A 22,942-nucleotide genomic window follows, 5' to 3' on the forward strand; every position below is an offset into this window, starting at 1 on the left:
GAACTCGGGGCGGACCTCATCAACACCAGGGGCTCTGCCACCAAGGAGTTGTTTAACTGCCTCAGTGACCTCGCCCCCGGAAATTGGCGGGTCATTCCCCTCATCCCCAGACTCTGCTTCCTCCTCGGAAGACGTGTCAGTGGGATTAAGGAGGTCCTCGAAGTATTCCTTCCACCGCCTGACAATTTTCTCAGTCGACGTCAGCAGCGCTCCGCCAGCACTATACACAGTGCAGGTAGAGCACCGCTTTCCCCTCCTGAGACGTCTGACGGTTTGCCAGAATCTCTTCGAGGCAGTCCGAAAGTCTTTTTCCATGGCCTCTCCGAACTCCTCCCACACCCGAGTTTTTGCTTCAGCCACTGCCCGAGCCGCATTCCGCCTGGCTTGTTGATACCTGTCGGCTGCCTCCGGAGTCCCACAGGCTAACCAAGCCCGATAGGACTCCTTCTTCAGCCTGGTGGCTCCCTTCACCTCTGGTGTCCACCATTTGGTTCGGGGATTACCACCACGGCAGGCACCCACCACCTTGCGGCCGCAGCTCAATGCAGCAGCTTCGGCAATGGAGACTCTGAACATGGTCCATTCGGACTCAATGTCCCCAGTCTCCCTCGGAATGCTGTCGAAGCTCTGCCGGAGGTGTGCGTTGAAGATCTCGCGGACTGGGGCCTCTGCTAGACGTTCCCAGCACACCCTCACTACGCGTTTAGGTACAACCGTTGCAAGAGCTTGGTTCGCATTGCCGGCAATAAGTCGGACTCGTTCCCGGTGGGTGATGGGCTTCGCCAGGGCTGCCCTTTGTCTCCGGTTCTGTTCATAATTTTTATGGACAGGATTTCTAGGCGCAGCCAAGTGGCGGAGGGCTTTCGCTTTGGTGGCCTCAGAATCTCATCTCTGATTTTTGCAGATGATGTGGTTCTGTTGGCTTCATCGGGTGAAGGCCTCCAGCTCGCACTGGAATGGTTCGCAGCCGAGTGTGAAGCAGCGGGAATGAGGATCAGCACCTCCAAATCTGAGGCCATGGTTCTCAGCCGGAAAAGGGTGGAGTGCCCACTCCGGGTCGGGGATGAGTTCCTGCCACAAGTGGAGGAGTTCAAGTATCTCGGGGTCTTGTTCGCGAGTGATGGGAGAAGGGAGCCGGAGATCGACAGACGGATTGGGGCTGCAGCTGCAGTAATGCGGACGCTGCACCGGTCCGTCGTGGTGAAGAGGGAGCTGAGTGTAAAAGCGAAGCTCTCAATTTACCGGTCGATCTACGTCCCTACCCTCACCTATGGCCACGAGCTGTGGGTAGTGACCGAAAGAACGAGATCGCGGATACAAGCGGCAGAAATGAGCTTCCTCCGAAGGGTGGCTGGCCTCTCCCTTAGAGATAGGGTGAGAAGTTCGGCCATCCGGGAGGGGCTCAGAGTAGAGCAGCTGCTGCTCCACATCGAAAGGAGCCAGCTGAGGTGGTTCGGGCATCTGACAAGGATGCCCCCTGGGCGCCTCCTGGGTGAGGTGTTCCAGGCATGTCCCACCGGGAGGAGGCCCCGGGGCAGACCCAGGACACGCTGGAGAGATTATATCTCTCGGCTGGCCTGGGAACGCCTTGGTATTCCCCCGGATAAGCTGGAGGAGGTGGCTGGGGAGAGGGAGGTCTGGGCCTCTTTGCTTAGGCTGCTGCCCCCGCGACCCGGCCCCGGACAAAGCGGATGAAGATGGATGGATGGATGGATCTTTCTTCAACAAAATTGCAGACTGCACAGATTAGGGCTGCTCGATTATGGCAAAAATGATAATCACGATTATTTTCACTGAAATTGAGATCACGATTATTTGACGATATTTATTTAACCCTTTAAGACCTACCATAGAACCAAGTCCACCAGAGCTTATATATTTTTTTTTTTTACATGTTGTAGTGCCATTTGTGGGAGCATTTCAAGTTGCTATACATCAATACAACTGTTATAGCCCATATTTTAATAATATGTATGCATTAAGTCCATAGTAATTACATAAATTGCAAAAAAGTGCAATAAACTACAAAAAAAATTGAAAATCGCTTTTGTTTTGTTTACATATATTTCTACTTGGAGAAATTTAAGAGGTTTATCCCTCAAAACTTTAAATACAATAAAGTTGCAAAAAAATAGTTTCCCACCACAGGAAATTTATTTTGAGTGTCTTCATAGTTTTATTTTGGAGATACAGCAATTTTTATATACTGCAGGAAAAACAAAAAACAATCCTATGATGCAAATTTGCAAAGAAAACAGCATGTGCATCATTTTACTATGGGAAGTGTTACGAACAGCTGATAGGAACGGCAAAGCGTGTTTCTGGAATATTATGTTTTTGTTCCTGCAAGCACTTTTTATGCAATTTTTGCAAAGCTATATGTGGAACGAAACCGTGACCGAGGACAAGCTGATGGCATCAGATGTAAGTACAACTCCTCCGGTTTCATATGCAAAACAAATTATTGCGCTAGCTTACACGGTTCAGATTCTACAGGGATTTAAAAATAGTTACGCAAAACGGAGCGTGCTGCTCTGACCGGCTTTAAAGGGTTAACAATAACTTTAAAAAAATAATATAAAATGGTGTGCAACACCACTGAAGTTTTTTTTTTTTTAAACTCTCTTTTCAACCAACGGCAGTCACTCTCCAAATAACTTCTGCTTAGCTTTCCGAGCTTCCCTCGGGTCCTCTTAATCAGCGGTCTCCACCCTTTTTTGCGCCACAGACCGGTTTATGCCCGACAATATTTTCACAGACGGCCTTTAAGGTGTCGCGGATAAATGAGGGAGGGGCTAATAATCGGCTCAGTCATTTTTAATGATCGTTGAAAGCCCAGATCGTAATCGTGATTAAAATTCGATTAATTGAGCAGCCCTAGCACAGATGGTACCTTCCCAAAGGAAAAAGTACTATAGCTTACTAGGGTATATATATTAGACTTAATAGTTACTATATACAGTAATTGACTTCTATTCATTTTACATCAAATTAAAACTTTGGGTGTCAGATAATTATTCATTAAAAGCTAGACATTTTAAATGAGAATAAGAAAGAAAAGTATGTCTTTGTGCCCCCTTTTCCCTGTTAATGCCCTATCGGCCCCCCTGGCTAAACTTTGCTAGATCCGCCCCTGCACAGTTACCAGCGTCAGCTACGTAGAAAAAGATCCTGGAGTAGAAAGTAATATTAAATACATTCTAACAATAGCTGATCAAGCTTAAACGTGCTGCTGTTGTTCAGCCGCTGGTTTCCTCTTTCTGGTGCAAAGTGGGCCAAAAGCAAACTAGAGACACGGACTCGCGACAGAAAAGCCGATCAGCTGATCGTTAAGCAGTTTCATGATTGAAGTAGCAGCAGGAGAGGCAGTCGCTTGTTAAGATTAACGCAGGAATGCTTTACAAACATTCAGAGATGGACTTACACACTTGCTTTACTTCTCTCGGGATAACTTTATCGGAGATGAAATGCCAGGTTGCTAGCGAAGCTCCAAATGCTATCCAGACCACCGACAGGTCCCGCATGCCACAGCCGCTCTATCACGTGATGCATACTGCTCCGACGTGCTAACATTCTGAGGTGAGTTATGGCGTGTTGCAAGTTTTGTGAGGTGCTTTCGTGATATTTAATGGATCGGATTACATTTTTTATTTTTCTCCGATATCCGATCCAGTAATTTAGGTCAGTATCGGACCGATACCGATATGTAATATCGGATCGGTCCATCTCTACTTTAAATAAAAGATTTCACTACATATAAGATAATATTCATAGTTACACGGTTACTTCTATGACTAGGTGGGTCGGTTTTGCTGTCAATTATAAAGCATGTGTCTTTTTGTTTAATTGTTGTTGGTCAATAATTGTTAGTCAACCTATGTTTCACAAGTAGTAATAAAGTCAACCACACCTCATCACTGTGTTTTTGCACGGAGGATGGTTTTTATTTAGAGCATGTAAAATTACATTAAGGATCAGCTCGGAGCCTCTTCTTGTTTACAGTGGTGATGGACAGGTTGACAGATGAGGTCAGGCTGGCGTCTCCATGAACTGTAATGTTTGTAGACAATGTCAGAGTAGGGAGCAGGTGAACAGGAAGATGAGAGATGAGATAGCCTTTATTTGTCAGTTGCAGGTCTTTTGCCCACAACCGAGATGACAGACCTTGCCTACCGTACATACAATACACAAACATCACATTGGGGAGACAGGTCAGGCTACGTAGCGGGGGGGGGGGGGGGGGGGGGGGGGGGGGACGACATCGAAATGTGTAACACAAAAGGATAATACAGGAATGCACAGATATCAACACACCATAACACAATAAAACACAGAAAAGTAACATGGGAGAATATTCCAGTGTGTACAGCTGATCTGGGACCGCTGCAATCTTCGATTGCGCCTCCAGTTGATCCGGTGTCCACATCTGTCCGCTTCTTGTTCTTCGATAAGCCAGGTCCAAGCCAGCCTGAACTCTGTTATCGTGGTTCCAAATTGGTAGATGTCGTTCAATGTCCTTCATCGAGAGCGTTGCCAGACACACGACGCAACCGACCATCAAGTATCCGGCAGCAAACGTCTCTGCAGGACAATTGGGCTCTCCCAAGCCCAGCAGGGTGTCAATTCCATTACAGGACCAGTTGATCAAATCCATAATTCTTTAGGTTTTAGAGAACAAGACTGAGAAACTCTTTGAGGGTAAGAGTTAGACGAGACGAGACAAACACAGAAGCACCAGCAGGGAAGATAAGGGAGGGAGAGGGGGAAAGATGCGTCCGCCTCCTCCGAGAGCCAAAGAAGAGCCAAAGAACAGGAACCTGGAGAGGTGAAGGTATGCTCTGCAGAGAAGATGAATGAAAGCCAGTAGAACACAAAACAGATGTGTGAATGAGAGAGAGAGACAGGTGTAACAATGATCGTGGATGAGTTTACAAGATGGCAGTGATACTTGCTATGATGCATGGTTTTGTGGACAGCGGCACTGAAAAAAAGACAGGTGGCAGAATTGAAGATGTTGAGGTTTTCACTGGGTTTGACCCAATGACTGTATAAAAGATCTTTTATACAGTCATTGGTTTGACCAGAGTGGACACGATTAGAAAGGAACATATCAGAGGGACAGCTCGGGTTGAGTGGTTTGGAGACAAAGTTGGAGAGACAAGGCTGAGATGGTTTGGACATGTGCAGAGGAGGGTTGTGGCACCTTTGCACAAGCCAAAACTACTTTGAGAAATAAAATAACTATTTAAAAAATTAATCACATTTTAATCCTGTTAACACAGATTTGTGTTTGCTGTAGAGGAATTTAAGTAGGGGCCCAAAACATTTCTGTAAAGCTGCAACTTTCCAGTTTCTACATAAACCTGGCAGATTTCTTCAGATTTAGAACTTTTGCTTAAGTGCCGATTTAAAATATTTTTTTCTTTGCTAAATGAATCCTGTTTTATAATAAGATTATAGGCAGTTAAATTACTATATTTGTTAAGCTAGTGTGATTTCAACAGAAATTTTGAAACAACACTGAATCTTTGCCAAAGGCTACATTCAGACAGCATATATTTTTGTTTATGTAACTTTGTGGGTTAGAGGTCCACCACAGTCAGAGGAAAAAACCCAGATTTATAAACTGTATAACAGGGAGCATGACACCAACGGGAACAGTTTTGATATTTTAAATAGACTACCTTAGTAGATAAAACTGATTGTTTCCCTTTTCTGTGAACATTTACTGTGAGGGAAAAAAGCTGATAAACCACATTCAGGTCAGTATGTTATGGACACATGGACATAAGAAGAGTAGAGAAGAGCCTTAAGGCATAGTGAGCTTCAACTAATTGGCTGGGTAATGACTGAACTCAACCCTGTTAAGAGATTTTTATATAAGGTTGACCGGATTCCTACCAAGTCTTGGTTACCCGGATGTCTTTTAAACCTATACTACAACAATATGGTGCAGCCAGTAAAATAATATACCTAACAGTTACTGCATGGTATATGGTGTTTTTTTGTTTGTTTCCTTTTGTTTTTGGTCCATATCAGTCCATGTTACATTATGTCACTTGTAGTTTCAACAGTGGGTTTGCTCATTTTATTTTTGCTTTTGTTGTTTACAAATGTGTAATTTTACGTTAGTTTGTATTCTTGGCGTTAGTTTTCTTCTTTTTGGTTATTATAATTTGTTTCGTTTTAATTAATCATTGTAAGCTCAGTATAACCAAAGCACCATTTAACCAGAAGATGGCAGCAGTACAAGACTCCATCAATTTGGGGGGTAAGATAGTTTGGCTTTATCTTAAACTAGCTGGCCACATAATGGGAATTTTGAGATATGCTTGTTTATTGTGGCATGGTGGTCTCAATTATAGTGTAACTATAGTATTTCAAAGAGTGAAAGAGGGACTGCTATAACTTGTATCAATATATACACGTGACTGAGACTGTTCTAAATGCTCTGTGTATGGCTTCTAAAATTATAGGGAGTCCAATTGTAGCATATTTTATTTATGTATTTTAAACCTTTCATTGTATTTATCACGTAATGATATCAGTTTGTGGTGATGTGTCTGTAATGGGATATCTTATGCATTTCTTTTAAGACCTTTACAAACCGTCTTTCTGGTTTGCCGTCCGTATTAGTTGCTCTAGTCTGTAGTTTCTTTTTTCAAGCTGATATTGCTGTTTGACCTTTGTATCTTATCTGAACCGTGCTCATTATATAATGTTCTGTCCATTGTTTTCTCTTTGCCCCAATGTCTTACGTAAATGATTTTTTCTGGCTATTTATTATAGATTATTTTTTTAAATAAAGTTTGTAGGAAATGGATTATAAGAGGGGCATAATAATAAAAAATATCAGATACTGATTTTAAATTATTCTGCGGCAAAAAATAAACAAACAAATAAACAAACAAAAAACACTGCTCAAAAGACAGATTTTTCAGTTGGATGTGCGTTTTTTTGCATGCAACTTCAGGGTCACTACGGTTCATTTTCATGACTGATACATTGACTGGCAGCTTTGTGCGCGCATCACGCGTGGAGAGGACTACGGGGAATGAGGATGACGGCCAACGGCGACGCTTATAAATAAAGCGCCCACCGCTGCACGGAGTGGTACTGTAGACTTTAGTGAAGAGTAAACCAGCAGGGAGCGGCCGCAGTTCATTGTTGCATCGAAGGCGACGGGGAATGAGTCCATTCTTGCATGTCTCTGTGTTAAAGCGAAGAATTGCGGTGCATCTCCTGCAAAAAGCAGAGGAAACCGGTTAGAGGAGGTGAACAGGTTCAGGCCTTGACTGGAGGAGCTGATGTGACGTAGCAGTCCACCGACACACACGCGCGCGCCGGCTGCTGCTGCCTGCCAGGATCTCAGTTTAGGGAAATGACCGCGAGTGACCTCAAGGGAAACACTGTATTTTAGCAGCTGTTCGCAGTTTTGTTTTTACGGACATTATAGTAAAATATACGACACAATTTAGCCACATACTTTAGATTAAAATACGTTATATTTAGACGCTAGCTGGTCGCTAGACTGCCTCATTACGTTGGAAGACGGGCTAGTATTAGCTGGCTAAGCTAAAGTAGCCGGGATAGACACTGCTAGCGGCTGGGGCTCTTACGTTTTGTTTCCCTCACAGATGCTAAGCTACGTTCGGCTAGGGTAGCTGCTGCCATGGATAAAGCCAAGTCAATGATGGATAAGAAAGGAGCTTCGGGACCCTTTCATGTTAACAATGGGCAGAGCCAGAAGGTTTTTCACAGTCATGTCATGGTGGCCACTAACGGCAGCTGTTGCAGCAGCAGCAGCAATGCATTCGGCTCAAGCACCGTACCCAGCGGCAGCGGCACTTTTGAAAACATGCATCATCTGCACCGCGGGGATGATGCAGAGTGCAGCGGGTCCCCGGCCAAGAGGTGCAGACTACGGAGGAGGACCGAGTCGGTGCGAAAACACAGACCCCGTAAGTTGATTTTTTTTTTCGTTCTGACATGATTTTTCTGTATCTGCTGTCATTTGTGCCAAACATGAGCCGGGTAAATGCAATACCAACCGGCCGGTGTTTGCACAATCGTGCAGTGTTGCAATGACAGGAATGGAAACGCTGTCACTCAGCACGAGTTCTGCCTCATTGTTAACGATTAATAATTTTTATAACTGTGTTATCTGCTTCAGATCATACTGGTGTCCGATCAGAATGCGTTTCGAACTGTTCTGTCCAATCTTCAAGCCCTGCCGTCGCCAGGGAGACCCCCTTTTGTTTTTAATGAACCCTCAGGTTGCATTTGGAACGCTGTGATTGGTCGGTTTCCGGTGGTGAAAAAGCTCCTGATAAGTGGGCCTGGTTTACCGCAGCCAATAAGCACTGGACTCTTGTCTACAAGAGTCAGGGCGAATGAGCAGCAGTCCCGCCCCATTATTTACCGAGTATGTTCTGATGATGGGAGTAGGTTCATCCGGGTAAAGTTGGAAGTTTTAACAGAGAATGTGTGAAAGTCTCGTTTTATTCAACGAGCTAAGTATTTTCTGATCTCCGGGACTGAAGACTTTCTGCGGAGATACAGTTTTTAACGTTTTTCAGTTGTTATTATTATTTTGTTCACACCGTGAGACGATATATTACACCATTATGAAACTCATAAATGAGAAGAAGCCTGGTAAGTTTTAGTTTAATTTTATTTGTTGGTACTGAGGATATCTAGGCATTACAATATATGTAGAATTACTCTTAATTACATGGACATAGCAGTCAGTAATGCTGTCGTGCACAGCTGATTCCCAGCCATACTTAAGCATTCAGTGAAAGCCACTGGGTTTGTTATGGCTGAGTGTGGCTGTCATGGTAAATCTCGTTACTGCTCTGTGGAGATGCTTGCGGAGTGACCACATGGACTTTTGAATGCCTTTGTTTATAAGTAAGCATGACAGCATTGCGTGAGTCTGTTAGAGACTATTTGGGAGAGACAAAGGCTGATGACATAATTCTTGGTTTTCAGTGGATTTTTTGTCACTTTAACCTGTTACAAGCTTGTTCTATATTAATCTCCTCCCTTATGAGATCTCAAATACACTATATGTACACATATTTTTAATAAGTGCTTGGTTTTGTTTGCTTACTAAGAAAACTGTTACATGTTGTTCTAATGCATTGCAATCTTTTTAAAAAGTGATGTGAGTATTGAAATATATTTAATTATGCTCTGATATTTAAAGTTCTTTCATTGTTACTTTGTCACAATATTTTTATAGTACTGCTACACTTTACTCACTGATGGACAGAAATCAACCCATAAAAAAGTTTTTATTATTATAGAATGACATTGCAATCTGTTTGAACGACTTATCAGAGAATAAATATTATCAGTTGTTATTCTGTAGGATGAAAAATCAAGTTCAAAAAGATAAGACAGAATAACTTCTTTTGGTTAGATGTACCCCTGCAGATGTATAGTATGTATTGAGGTTTGTATCTGTGAGTGATATGAGAAAAACTAATCAGAAATTCTGAAAATGACCATGATAAAATGTTACTGTAGAATAATATAACATACTTTTTATATTTCACATCTTGATCTGGCTTTCTGTGATAACTGGTGCATAAGTCATAAGAGAAGTGGTGCCACTGGAAAGAAGAACCTACACCAGAATTAGCCCGGATTACAACATTAAGGACTATTTCATCTGTAAACTTTGAAATGTCCGGTCAGAGCTGCTCTGCTTAATGGTTGAGTTATCCTTGGATGCAGGCCAGCCATTCTGTCAAACGGATAACTTTCTAAGCTTTTCTTCAGTGAGGGCTGAACCTGGAATGTGTTTCCCTCGGGGGTGTGATTTTTGAAGTGGTTTAAGGTTGGGGTTACTTTCGGGTAACACTGCCTGTAGTACCCTTTATTTGCACCAAAAGCAACTTGGCAGCAGTTAGCACATGCAGTTAACAACAAAGCAGAAACTTGTCTTCACAGTTTTATATTAGTTAATGTTTCAATTTGACCTTTTAGTTTTAAACCAGCACATACGATTTTATCCTGTTTGTTCAAAACAGGTATTTGTATAAGTTATATAAGTTGAAGACAATGTTTCAATACAGTACAAATATACAGTAATTACATCCATTACTGAAGTGCACTGTCGCTCTCACCCCAACCAGGTGTGGCAGATAGTTGTCCCTCCCTAAGCCCAGTTCTACTGGAGAATTCTTTCTATTAAAAGTGAGGTTTTCTTTCCCACTGTCACCAAGTGCTTACTCAGAAGACCATCTGATTGTTGGGGGTTTCCTCTGTATTATTGTAGGGTTTACACTGTAAAGCACCTTGAGGTGACTTTTATTGTGAATTGGCAATTCAATAAAATTGAATTTAATATGTTTTAAGCTTAGTTAAATTAGTGTGAGGATCTCATACCAAAGTTTTCCTGAAACTGTTTTGGCATTTGTGTGTATGTCCCTTAATTAAGGGTGTACTAATTGTCATTTTTATTTTATTTTTGCCACTTTAGTAACAGAAAACATATATATCTTATATATAGAAGTGTCTCAAAAGCATTCTCACAAGTGAAACCCTTGATAGTTTTTGGATATATTCAGGTTGTGACTTTTTCATTTAATGTCAGAAACAAACAGACAGACAGAAAAAGTAACAGTGTCATACCCAGTTTCAATCTCATTTGAGTCAGCCTGTTCAACCTGAGCATAATTTAGTAACATAGTTGCAGTGATAAAGAGATACAGGTTCATCCAGGTGTGCCACAGGTTCAGTCAGTGTTCTACTATTGCCTTATTTAATGGATTGTGACTAAGACATGATGACGAGTTTCAGTAAACGTTTAGGAAATTTGGGAAGGTGTTTCAGAGATAATGTAAATTCAGATGACGGGAAGTGCTTGACCTATGAAACCCAAAAACCAACCAAAACTTCTTTTCCAGACTGAAACTTCTCCTCCACGCTGAAACTATGTGGAGTCCTACAAGTCTTCTGATTTCCATTTCTAAAGAGTAGAAAAGTGCTATTTGCCTATATATGTCCCCATTGTCCCAGCGCACTTGAAGGGGTTTTCACCCAATGAAAACTTGCTCCCATGCAGTCCCCCAAAATCCCAACTGCAAATTGCTGGTTTTTGATGATGTTGTGCAGTGGTTGAAAGCGGATTGGTTGACAAGTGTTCCAGAATAGAGAATGGTGTTTGACAGGAATGGGACAAGTGAGGGGAAAAAAAGAGATATAATATAAAAAACATTAGGTATGAAAATTACACACAGTGGCTGCAGTGGACACACTTGGCCTCACTTCAGCTCTTTTATGCTATTACTTTACTCTTCTCTTTGGCTGGCTGACACCAGCAATAGCTCAAGGAAGAGTAGCCCACAGACCGGTTGTACCACGTAATTTGTACACTGCCTCCATCAACAACATACAGGTAGAAAGTGGTCTGCAGCTGGTTTAAAATAGAAATAAGTTGTTTCCAGGGTGTGTGTGTGTATTTTATATTTGTGGTATACAAAATAAATTGCTCAAAGAATAGTCTGCAATGAAAAAAGTAATTTCCTGTGATATCACAAATTGATACTTACAGTACAGAATCTGGAACAAGGGAATACTTGAGATTTAAATCCAGGATTTTTCTTTTATTTAAAAAGATTTGGTGGTCAACCATGAGATTTTTAACATACATTTTTGTTGAGAACATAACAAAAAAATACTCAGGCTTTTGTTTATTGAGGTAAGACAGACTCAAGGCCAGCCTGCCCATGAGGAAACATGAAACCAGACGGACCAGACTATGTGGTAACAGCAGATGATGCTTCAAATAATGACAAAGATTTCTCAGTAATAAATTGATTGTGTTGTTGTATTGGATATAAAAATACACATCTAAGTAAAGTTCAAGTGTGAGAAATGATGGATGTAATTAAGTGTTAGCAGTAACAGTGAAGGTGATGGCGGTACTTCTCTAATTGTAACTATAATAATATGTAGGTAATAGGTAATAGTAAAAGTAAAGTGGATGCAAAAAGAGATGAAGATAATGGTGAAACTCTTAATCTTAAGACTTTAGAATATCCAGAACAAAACATCCTTATTATCGTCGTACGGCTGTTTACATCATCCCAGAATATAAAAAAGGCAACCTCTGGTTAGCATTGTAACGTGTTAAAATCTTTTAAATGAAAAAAGATGTAATCTGTGACCTGAAGTAATGCCCTGTCATTACTAACAGTAAATATATTGTCTAGGGTATGCAATAGTGTACCTTTTTAGTCTCTCTCACTCATTTTTGTCATGCAGGGCAAAAGCAATACTTTTGTGTCATTCCCTCTTCTTTTTACACAATTTTCTTCCACACACATACAAACACCAAACCCTTCTTTGAAACCTGAGCTTAAAGGTGAAGCAATGAGAAATGTTATATGTATGTTAGTGTGTGTGTATGTGAAATCTGTGTATGAAATCTGTGTATGTCATGGGGACATGCAGTGCAATATTGGTGTTTGTTAGGCCAAGGACCTTTTACCTACATCTACACAAATCAGTCTTCATGCCCCAACCTTGCTCTTTGGTGGGCAAAGTGTGTTTGTGTTATATGGCTCTGTATGCTCTTTGAAGCCTTGAATAAGTCAGGTGTTCCTGACTACTTGTTTTTTTGATGACCCTGAAATTGCTAAAGAGCAACTCGTAGAGAGATTTAAATGCTTTGGATACCTTAAATTAGAGCTGGGCGATATATCGAGTTTTTAAAACATATCGATATATTTTTATACGAGATATAAGATGTGACAATGTCCTTTGTATCGATATAGTCTATGTTACGTTATAATTATAGTTGTGGAGCCGCAAGTTTGCCTCTCTTTCGTCCACTTTTGTCTCTACGCAACGTTACTCCGCCTCACCTTCACTGAAGACAACTCCCCCTCCTCCCCCATCGCTTCACGTGCAGGCAGCGACAAGACGGACACGGCAAATCTCCGTTAACGAGTTACTGCGCATCGCCCCATGCGTGGGGCTGGACGGCGTCAACGTGCTAACGAGCTAAACATGCTAACGAGCTAACCGCGCTAACAGCGCTAACCCTAAAATCCTTTCATTCTCTCAAAAGTTGATAGTGCGCCTTATGTATGAATTCTGGTTGTGCTTGATGGCCGCGAACCGATTTTATGTGGTACACGGCGCTCAGCAATCTGTCAAAAATGTTTGAGTACGACTTTGGTAAGCTACGGAGCTGCACCGCTTGATAGATTGTCGGCGCATTACGGCTACCGAGGAGCTTCGCGGAGTGATACGTACTGTGCATCAACGTAATATTACCGTATTGTGTGTGTATAAGGACCATAAATGGCACCTGTAAGAGACGTGGTTATAAAGCAGATTTCAAACTCCAGGCTATCAGTCACACAGTAAAACTTGGGAACAGAGCAGCTGTGAAATCTGTCTGTCTTTGTTATTACGCTCAGCGTCTTTTAGTTTACATTTTGACTGCACAATTGTGAGCTCTTTGTTTAGCACAAAAACAACCTTGTTTTCTTTTATTTATGGAGCATTATTATTTAATGAATGCTCATAATTTAATTTTGAGTAATTTTTCATGTACATCTGTGCTGTATGTTAATAAAAGTGCCTGTGTGACATCTGGGACACAGCTTTGACTAAGAACTCTCTTTTTGTTCTTACTTTATGGCTTAAAAAAAAATATCGAGATATATATCTTATATCGCCATCCAGCTAAAAAATATCGAGATATGAATTTTGGGTCATATCGCCCAGCGCTACCTTAAATAACTTTCTACATAATAGTAAAAGAGTGATGGAAACAGCTAACAGTAGTTTTCCTATTTGCCTTGCAGTGAATCAAGTTTCAGTATGTAATGAAATCCATCCACTCAACCATCCATTTTCTTCAACTTATCAAATTCAGGGTTCTGGTGGTGCTGGAGCCTATCTCATCTATCATAGTGTGAGGGGGCAGGGTACAACCTGGACAGACTGCCAGTCTATCACAGGCATGTCCATGAAATTCAACAATAACAAAAAAAGTTCTCAAATGACTAGGCTATATATTCATATTTGCTAATAGAGCAGGGCGATATGACCAAAAATATTTATCACGATATACATTTGAAAATTTGCGATAACTATATAACTGATGATATAATTGACACTAGACAAAATACTTTACAACTCCACAACTTAAACAAGCAGCTGTTTTTTATGTGCATTAAAGTTATATAAAAATTTAACAGTGCAAATGCAAATTCCTTGCTGAAAGTTTAACCAAAAGGCATTTCCAGTGGAAATTGGCCTGCCTACGGTAGCCGTAATGCTCCGACAATCCATCAAGTGGTGCGGGTTCGTAGCTTAGCAAAGTCGTACTAAAATATTTGACAGATTTTTGAGTGCCGTGTACCACATAAAATCGTTTCGAGGTCAGTAAACACAACCAGAATTCATACATAAGGCACACCGGATTATAAGGGGCTCTGTCGAGTTTCAGAAAAAATCAAAGGATTGATTTTAAGTGTGCCGTATTTTCCAAAAAACACGGCAATAACGACGGCCCGCTAGCATGCTCTACCAAAAATAGTGCTTTGTTGTGTATCTGACGGACGAAAGCCAAACCAGTGCCACACCACTGAAGTTGCAGCATTTTTACAAACCAATTCTGATTCGTGTGTTTCATTCAACGTTCCGCTTTCGCCCTTCTCATTCTCGGTCACCGCCATGCTTTTTCCGCCATGTGCGTATGAAAACAAAGGCACTGTGCATGCGCGTTTTACCCATATTCTATCGCGGGATTTCATTTTCTTATCGTTGCCCAACATTAGGGCTGGGCGATATGACCCAAAATTCATATCTCGATATTTTTTACCTAGATGGCGATATAAGATATATATCTCAATTTTTTTTTTTTTAAAGCCATAAAGTAAGAACAAAAAGAGAGTTCTTAGTCAAAGCTGTGTCCCAGATGTCACACAGGCACTTTTATTAACATAGAGCATAGATGTACATAAAATTTACTCAAAAATAAATTATGAGCATTTATTAAATAATAATGCTCCATAAATAAAAGAAAACAATGTTGTTTTTGTGCATAACAAAAAGCTCACAATTGTGCAGTCAAAATGTAAACTAAAAGACGCTGAGCACAATAACAAAGACAGATTTCACAGCTGCTCTGTTCCCAACTTCTACTCTGTGACTGACAGCATTGAGTTTGAAATCCTCTTCGTAACCACGTCTCTTAACAGGTGCCATTTATGGTCCTTATACACAGTAGGGTAATATTACGTTGAAGCACAGTACGTATCACTCCGCGAGGCTCCTCGGTAGCCGTAATGCTCTGACAGTCCATCAAGCGGTGCAGCTCCGTAGCTTACCAAAGTCGTACTAAAACATTTTTTGACAGATTGCTGAGCGCTGTGTACCACATAAAATCGGTTCGCAGCCATCAAGCACAACCAGAATTCATACATAAGGCGCGCTGTCAACTTTTGAGAAAATGAAAGGATTTTAGGCTGTGCAGCGCCTCTGGGCTGCATGGCGTTAGCGTGGTTAGCTCGTTAGCGTGGTTAGCTAGCTAACACGTTGCCGGCGTCCAGCCCCACGCACGGGTCGATGCGCAGTAACTCATTAACGGAGATTTGCCGTGTCCGTCTTGTCGCTTCCTGCAGGTGAAGCGATGGGGGAGGAGGGGGAGTTGTATTCAGTGAAGGAGGGGCGAGGCCGAGTAACGTTGCGTAAAGACAAAAGTGGACGAAAGAGAGGCAAACTTGCGGCTCCACAAGTATAGCTTTAACGTAACATAGACTATATCGATATAAAAGATATTGTCACATCTTATATCTCGTATAAAAATATATCGATATTTTTTTAAAACTCGATATATCGCCCAGCTCTACCCAACATTATACCGGTATTACCATGAAAGGTATGATATGGCCCAGCCCTATTTGCTAATAACATCTCTCCCAGGAAAGCATCCTCGCAAGTTGGAGATAAAGACACCCTCAGGACAAAACGGTGACATATCAGTCAGGAAATGCATTTTTCATGAAGTGGAAACTTTGTCCCAACACAGCCAATGTTAACATGTTAGAAAAAGTTGGTGGTAGTCTGTCTTGACCTATTGTGCCAAGCTGGCAGAAGGGAGCATTTGTATAAACAGTATTTTTTGCGTTTAGTTAACTTCATATCTCTTTGATATTCTTTATTTTTTATTTATGCTTTATTTAGTTACAAAGTTCCTGAAGACATACCAGGTCTCTTCTTTTAAGAAGTCCAAGTCAAATAGGCAGTGCAAAAGGTTACTGAAAGAACACAAAAGTAACAAAGAGAAATGGTAAAACAAGAGGGGCTTTACAAACCTTAATGCATTTACTAACAACTTTAATCTCTGCTATCTATTGTCCCCAAACTTTGGATTTACAGTCTTTTTAGCCTCTGATTTCCACACACAAAATTGATGGTGATTGATGACTACCTGTGCTCTATTAGTTCTGTTTCCCATTGATGTAGTGGCCTTGTTGAATAAAATGTAGCATCCCTCATTGAAATCCAAAGAGGTCCCTTTGTTGCTCTTTCCTCGTTTTCCCCTGTCCACTAAGCCCTAAAAGCCCACTTTTAGACACAACCTCAGAAGAACTGTAAAGCTTAATTTTTTAATTTTTATCCTCTCTAAGATTGAGTACATTTATGATAGACTGAGGTGGTATGGAAACTGTCCGGGTGGTCTGTCAAATTAAAAAGGGATTTATTTATTTTTTGCTTTTTAAAAAAAAAAATCATGGATGCTGTGTTTTTTGGGCCAGGGGTAGAGGGACCTTTCCTACTTGTGATCAGCTTGAAGTTGAAAAGCTAGTACTTCTGACTGAATGAGGCGTCATATAGTACGGATAATTTGCACATTTGTGAAGGCTTCATTAATGCTGAACAATATGTAAATATTTTATGGAACAGTGTCTTCTTCAAGAAAGGGCTTATTTAGAAGAATAATGCCACACTAAATTCTCCATGTAATACAACAGCATGGATCTTTCATAAAAGACTGCGACTGGAAATGTAGACCTGTCACTTATTGAAAGCATTACAAAATAAAAAGTATAACTGAACTGCTGAGCAGCTCATATCCTTTATTAAGAAAAAAAATTGGTCAAATCAGTTCCCAAATAGTTAGTTTTGTTAAATAAATGCAATGCAGTATCAATCAAATGGAAGCCACAACTTCTCATTTTCAACATTTAATATCTTGTCTTAATGACAAAGTCATTTTCAATTATTGCATTTTGGCATTACATTTTGTACATTATTGCCAACAGGCTTCAAAACAGGGTTACAGTTTTCTCTTACAATGTATTTGTGATTTTTGCCTCTTGTTCAAGGCAAACACCAGTGTTGCAGGCGCTGTGCCTGATACTTGGCTGCCCATGTAATGGGCCAAGCAATTTCAGTGCTTCAGGTTCCGGACATATGACATCAGCAGAAGGGGCTGGAGCTTGAAACACCAAGCTTGCAATTAGTGGACACTCTGCTGTACCATCTGAACCATAACTGACATCTTCCTTACTAACATTATTATTGTGGCTTAAATGTAGTTTAAAGAATTTCCACAATGACAACATAAAACCCTAAAAAGGGAAACAAGAAGTTTGTAGTTTTCACACAGATCATTAAAAAGTCACAGCAGTGATGTTAACATAGTTAGAGTCTCCAAGCAGCTCAAAATTGATAAAATTAAAATCCTTAGATTATTTATGTTTATCTCAGGGAGGAATTCATGATTTTTACAGTGTAATGTTAAATAAATATGTTTGTTTGTATAAATTTAAATTCTGAATTTGAATAATGTCATGAACTGCTTGTGAGTTTGTTTTTTGGCTGGGATTATGGAGAAAAACATGACTGTCACTTGAGACAGACCCTGTCATCTACCCTGGCTGGCTGGCTTTTGTTCCTTTTGCTTGCAGTGTTGCCTTTCATTTTGTCAGAGTGGGTTCATTTCTTTGAAGGTGGAAGGCAGAAATGCTAGTAACAATCCATAATACTTGTGCAATTTTACTTTCTCTTTTAAACCATTAATCTTGATCTCAGTGGTGAGAGCTGCTGTCTCTATTATAAGCATGTATTTCCTTTATTAAAAAACCAGAAAAAGGAAAAAAAATTCTCTTTGTTTGGCAGGATAAAATGATAGTAATGAATCTAAGAATCATTAGTGTCACACTCAACAAGAGGGATGTTTGAGTTAAAAATCTAGCAGGTGAGATTTCCACAGCAGGCATTGGAAAATCAATGTCTGCCAGTTCTTATTTACAGACATGAGAGAAGGTCACTGGGTAAGAGGGCACAGTGGCAAAAAAGTGCACTAGACAATGTGGTGGGTGACTGAAAGGCATTAGCCACTGTAGTGGAGTTGGAGCAGGTGTAGCGTTGGGTTATCAACAGATAACCTTAACAGGGCTAAAAGTCATAGAGTTGGTTTTGGTTCCTATTAGTTAGCTCAGTTTTCAATAGACAAAGGTGTAAAAGTATTGCACGAGTTTACATTGTTCTGTGCAAATCATTTTATAGATATTAAAAATAATGTGAAACCTGAGTAACCTTTGGTTATGACAGTTTGCTGACATTAAAAGCAATATTAGTGGTATATCATTTACAAAGCCTATCCTTTATGTGTTCAAAAGAAAGTAGATTTTAGTAGGTGTAAAAGTGGAGACTGTGACGTAGTTTCATCAAAAGTGAGATGTTATACTAAAGAGATTAATACTGAAGTTACTGTTGCGCATTCACTTTTCTGACAAACCGTAAACAGTATCGTATAAGGACACATCCCCCTACAGGATCTGCTTGGCCAAAACCATTCCACGAAGTCTTGGTGCACAGTTTTTGTGCTGATGTTTACTCTGAGAGGGTGGTTTGGAACCCTGTAGTTATTGAGTCAGCAGAGCACTCGTGACTTTTACACACTAAGATCCTCAGCTCACAGCAACCCTGTTCTGTAAGTCTTTATGGTCTGCCATTTTGTGGCTGAGTTGCTGTGGTTCCTAAACCCTAGCACTTTGCAATAATACCACTTACAGTTGATTGTGGAATTTTTACAAGGGAGGACATGCAGCAAACTTAGTTTTTGCAATCTTGGCATCCTGTTACAGTACCACACTCGAATTCAGTGAGCTCTTTAGAACGACACATTCTTTCTCAAACATTTTTAAAGGCAGACTACGTTGTTAGGTGCCTAATTTTATACACCTGTGTATAAAACCTGTGGATTTAAAACACCGGAATTCAAAGATTAAGATATTTGGCCCAATACTTTTGTCTGTATAGTATGTCAGTTTGACATAATTTACCATAAACATTAGATCAAGGGTCACATGTGCATATGCTTGTGTTGCTAACACTAATTGCTAACAAATCATAAAGTATGTGTTTACAAGTGATCATCCTCTGAAGTGGAATCCTCAGCTTAGCTGAAAGTGGACTTTGCCTCAGTAAGCCAGACATTCAGTCTGTTCCCTTCACTGGTCAGTTGTGAAATAGTCACTTTGATCATCATGCAAGGGCCACAGTAAAGGCGCAGAGAGGGCAGTGAACAGTCACGTGCTGACCTTTTTAAGTCCAAATGGTGGTAAATTAGTTCAGTGTTTAACTACTACTGTCATGAAGGTAAAGAGTCAAATATATCAATGTTCTAAGTCTGATTTACTTGGATTTGAAACAGTTAATTAATGAATTATTTATGAATGTTGTATTTACTATTTATTCTTTGTGTTATTATTGAGAGTTTTTGAAATTGATCGGAAACTGATGACTGCAGGGACACACTCTTTTTACAGTTAAGTGATTAATCATATGCTGAACTTCTATTCAGAGGTAGCTGCTTCAGTAGAGAAGCTTACTGATCAACATTTACTCTCATTGAAGGTTTAAAATAAAATGTGTTCTTAGCATCTAACAGTATTCAGTGAACCAAATCCAAGTTTATACGCCTGGAGTCTTGAATTGCTTATTCTATATTTACAGGGAAATATATATTGCTCAGAATGGAAATCAAGCTGATGTATAAAGTAAGGACACATCACAAGTGTCAGTGTTTGGGTCCCATAATAAACTGATCAGCCGAGGGGTTATAGAAGCATGCTTCATTTGTTTATCATCTGTGTTTCTGTAGGATTTTGTTTACATGTGAAAGACATTATATATTGTCTCAGTGTGCTGTTTACCAGTTATGTACTAAATGGTTGGCTTCAACACATTCTTTTGTTCAATGCTGCCTTCCACAGCAACACAGTTTAAGTGAGCATGGTTGTCTTGAACACTAGCACATGGTTTCCATTGTACCCAACTGCACACTAAATGATACAGCCAGTATTAAATGTCATGTGCGAAACCTTCCTTTTCATATTTGTCTTGCCTCTCTACAGCGCAGCAAAACCTTAAAACTAAACTTGAGGTATGCCGAGTGTTTTTCCTCTCATTTAGCTCTGTGTAACCTCATTTTGTTATCAAACCATTCTTACCAAAATTTCAACCAGAACTTTTCTCTTTGCTGAAGTGCCAATGCAGTTAGCTTCTAAAAATAGAAATACATTTTGTATGTCTTGAGAAAAATCAATAAGAATACAATTTGATGTATTGTTTTTGGAGGCAAATATCCGTTGCTTTGTGGTGAATTAAAAACATCCTGCAGTATCACTTATGTCATCCTGGCCATGTAAATGTTAATTTAATTAAAGTGACTGACAGATGAGATACAAGGGAAAGCTATAAGGAGGAGTGGAAGAGAATGAAGCTGGAAGAAGATGGTGTTCACTAAAATAAAAAGCTGAAAGGACAAAAGGGAAAAATGTGTGGTGAAAGGCAAGAAACTCCAAATGAGAGAATGCTGATGGAGATGGAGGAGGGGAGGAAGTGGGAAAGGTCGAGAAAGGAAGATGGATGGTGTGTATGAGACTGTGATAAAGGCTGAGAGGTGGAGAGGAGAGGAGAAGCTAAGGGAAAGAGAAAATAGGAGGCTGAACAGTGTATGAGATACCGAGCGAACAGGAGATGATGGGGAGTGGTAACTGTTTCTATGGCAATCTTGTTGTGCTGTGGTAGCTTTTTTTCCTAGCCAGTGGTGCTGGAAGATTTTCATTTTTTTGTGCTGAACTCAGTGTTCTACCCGAAAATATCAAGTCCAGATTGTTTCCCCTTGCTCGAGTGTTGTTGTTTTTTTGCAGCATTCGATGTACAGTGTTCCTACTAGAGATGGACCGATCCGATATTACGTATCGGTATCGGTCCGATACTGACCTAAATTACTGGATCGGATATCGGAGAAAAATAAAAAATGTAATCCGATCCATTAAATATCACGAAAGCACCTCACAAAACTTGCAACACCCCGTAACTCACCTCAGAACGTTAGCACGTTGGAGCAGTATGCATCACGTGATAGAGCGGCTGTGGCATGCGGGACCTGTCGGTGGTCTGGATAGCATGTGGAGCTTCGCTAGCAACCCGGCATTTCATCTCCGATAAAGTTATCCCGAGAGAAGTAAAGCAAGTGTGTAAGTCCATCTCTGAATGTTTGTAAAGCATTCCTGCGTTAAGCTTAACAAGCGACTGCCTCTTCTTGCTGCTACTTCAATCATGAAACTGCTTAACGATCAGCTGATCGGCTTTTCTGTCGCGAGTCCGTGACTCTAGTTTGCTTTTGGCCCACTTTGCACCAGAAAGAGGAAACCAGCGGCTGAACAACAGCAGCACGTTTAAGCTTGATCAGCTATTGTTAGAATGTATTTAATATTACTTTCTACTCCAGGATCTTTTTCTACGTAGCTGACGCTGGTAACTGTGCAGGGGCGGATCTAGCAAAGTTTAGCCAGGGGGGCCGATAGGGCATGAACAGGGAAAAGGGGGCACAAAGACATACTTTTCTTTCTTATTCTCATTTAAAATGTCTAGCTTTTAATGAATAATTATCTGACACCCAAAGTTTTAATTTGATGTTAAATGAATAGAAGTCAATTACTGTATATAGTAACTATTAAGTCTAATATATATACCCTAGTAAGCTATAGTACTTTTTCCTTTGGGAAGGTACCATCTGTGCAGTCTGCAATTTTGTTGAAGAAAGATGTTGAATCTATTTAATATTTCTTGAAAAAAAATTGATTTCTGTGCATTTTTTTTTTCACACTGCATCAAATTAAGGTTGATTACGTCGATTAAGCATCATGAGGTGGAGCGTGAGGGGTGGTTCCCTATTTTTTATTTATTTATTTTTATTGTTGCTGGGAGTTGGAACCCTATTAGTTAGGTTGCTTAATATATATGCTAAGTACTCTTTAAAATACCAGAATAGGGAGGATGGTGTAGGTTTAAGTTTATTAGATTGATCAGTATTGCTGAACTATGAAATATTTTTTTTTGCATACAGGTATAACAGAATAGCTTTAGTGTAGTTGTTGTTTTAAACTTGAGTATGAACTTATACAAAATGCAGCAAGATATTTAAAAAACAGTTTTGTTGATTAAAAAACACTATATCGGATTCATATCGGTATCGGCAGATATCCAAATTTATGATATCGGTATCGGTATCGGACATAAAAAAGTGGTATCGTGCCATCTCTAGTTCCTACTAAAACCATCCTGGAAGCAAGATTACTGTCTTGGCAATTTGTACATCGTAACTGCCTTTGGGCAGTTATTTTGCAACTCCTATCTAAATGAACGGGGAGACATTAGTAATAAACTCCATTGATTGAATTACTGGAATTTGCTTCATTTCCTTTATTCATTCCTTTATTATGATATCCATAGACTTGGATAATAATGAGCAGATGTGCCTGTCACATCACAGTTGAAAGTGTGTTATGATTCATGTATCTGTGCAGCAACACAGTTGGCTCATATGTTTCCTGCTTTAGCTTTTAATTGGCTTTTGGCAAAGGGATTGGGGGATAAATGCCTTGCC

General features: G+C 40.3%; 1 protein-coding gene across 2 annotated transcripts in view; it reads left to right on the forward strand.

Moving 5' to 3' along the window:
* The first annotated feature begins 7,118 nt into the window (after positions 1 to 7,118).
* The window catches only part of pank1a (pantothenate kinase 1a), a 32,613-nt gene continuing 16,789 nt past the window's right edge, over positions 7,119 to 22,942 (forward strand). The window contains exon 1 of one of the 2 annotated variants that reach the window (XM_085296310.1): positions 7,119 to 7,961. In XM_085296310.1, the coding sequence (XP_085152436.1) occupies positions 7,673 to 7,961 (289 nt within the window). In that variant the 5' untranslated portion in view covers positions 7,119 to 7,672. Of the gene's footprint in view, positions 7,962 to 8,393; positions 8,656 to 22,942 lie in introns of those variants that run through there. The other variant, XM_085296311.1, reaches the window with a different exon arrangement.

This window comes from Mchenga conophoros, linkage group LG13 (assembly GCF_057382185.1).
Source record: "Mchenga conophoros isolate Kocher_MC1m ecotype Shallow Benthic linkage group LG13, M_conophoros_male_GT1.1, whole genome shotgun sequence".
In the NCBI taxonomy this organism is placed as follows: Eukaryota; Metazoa; Chordata; class Actinopteri; order Cichliformes; family Cichlidae; genus Mchenga; species Mchenga conophoros.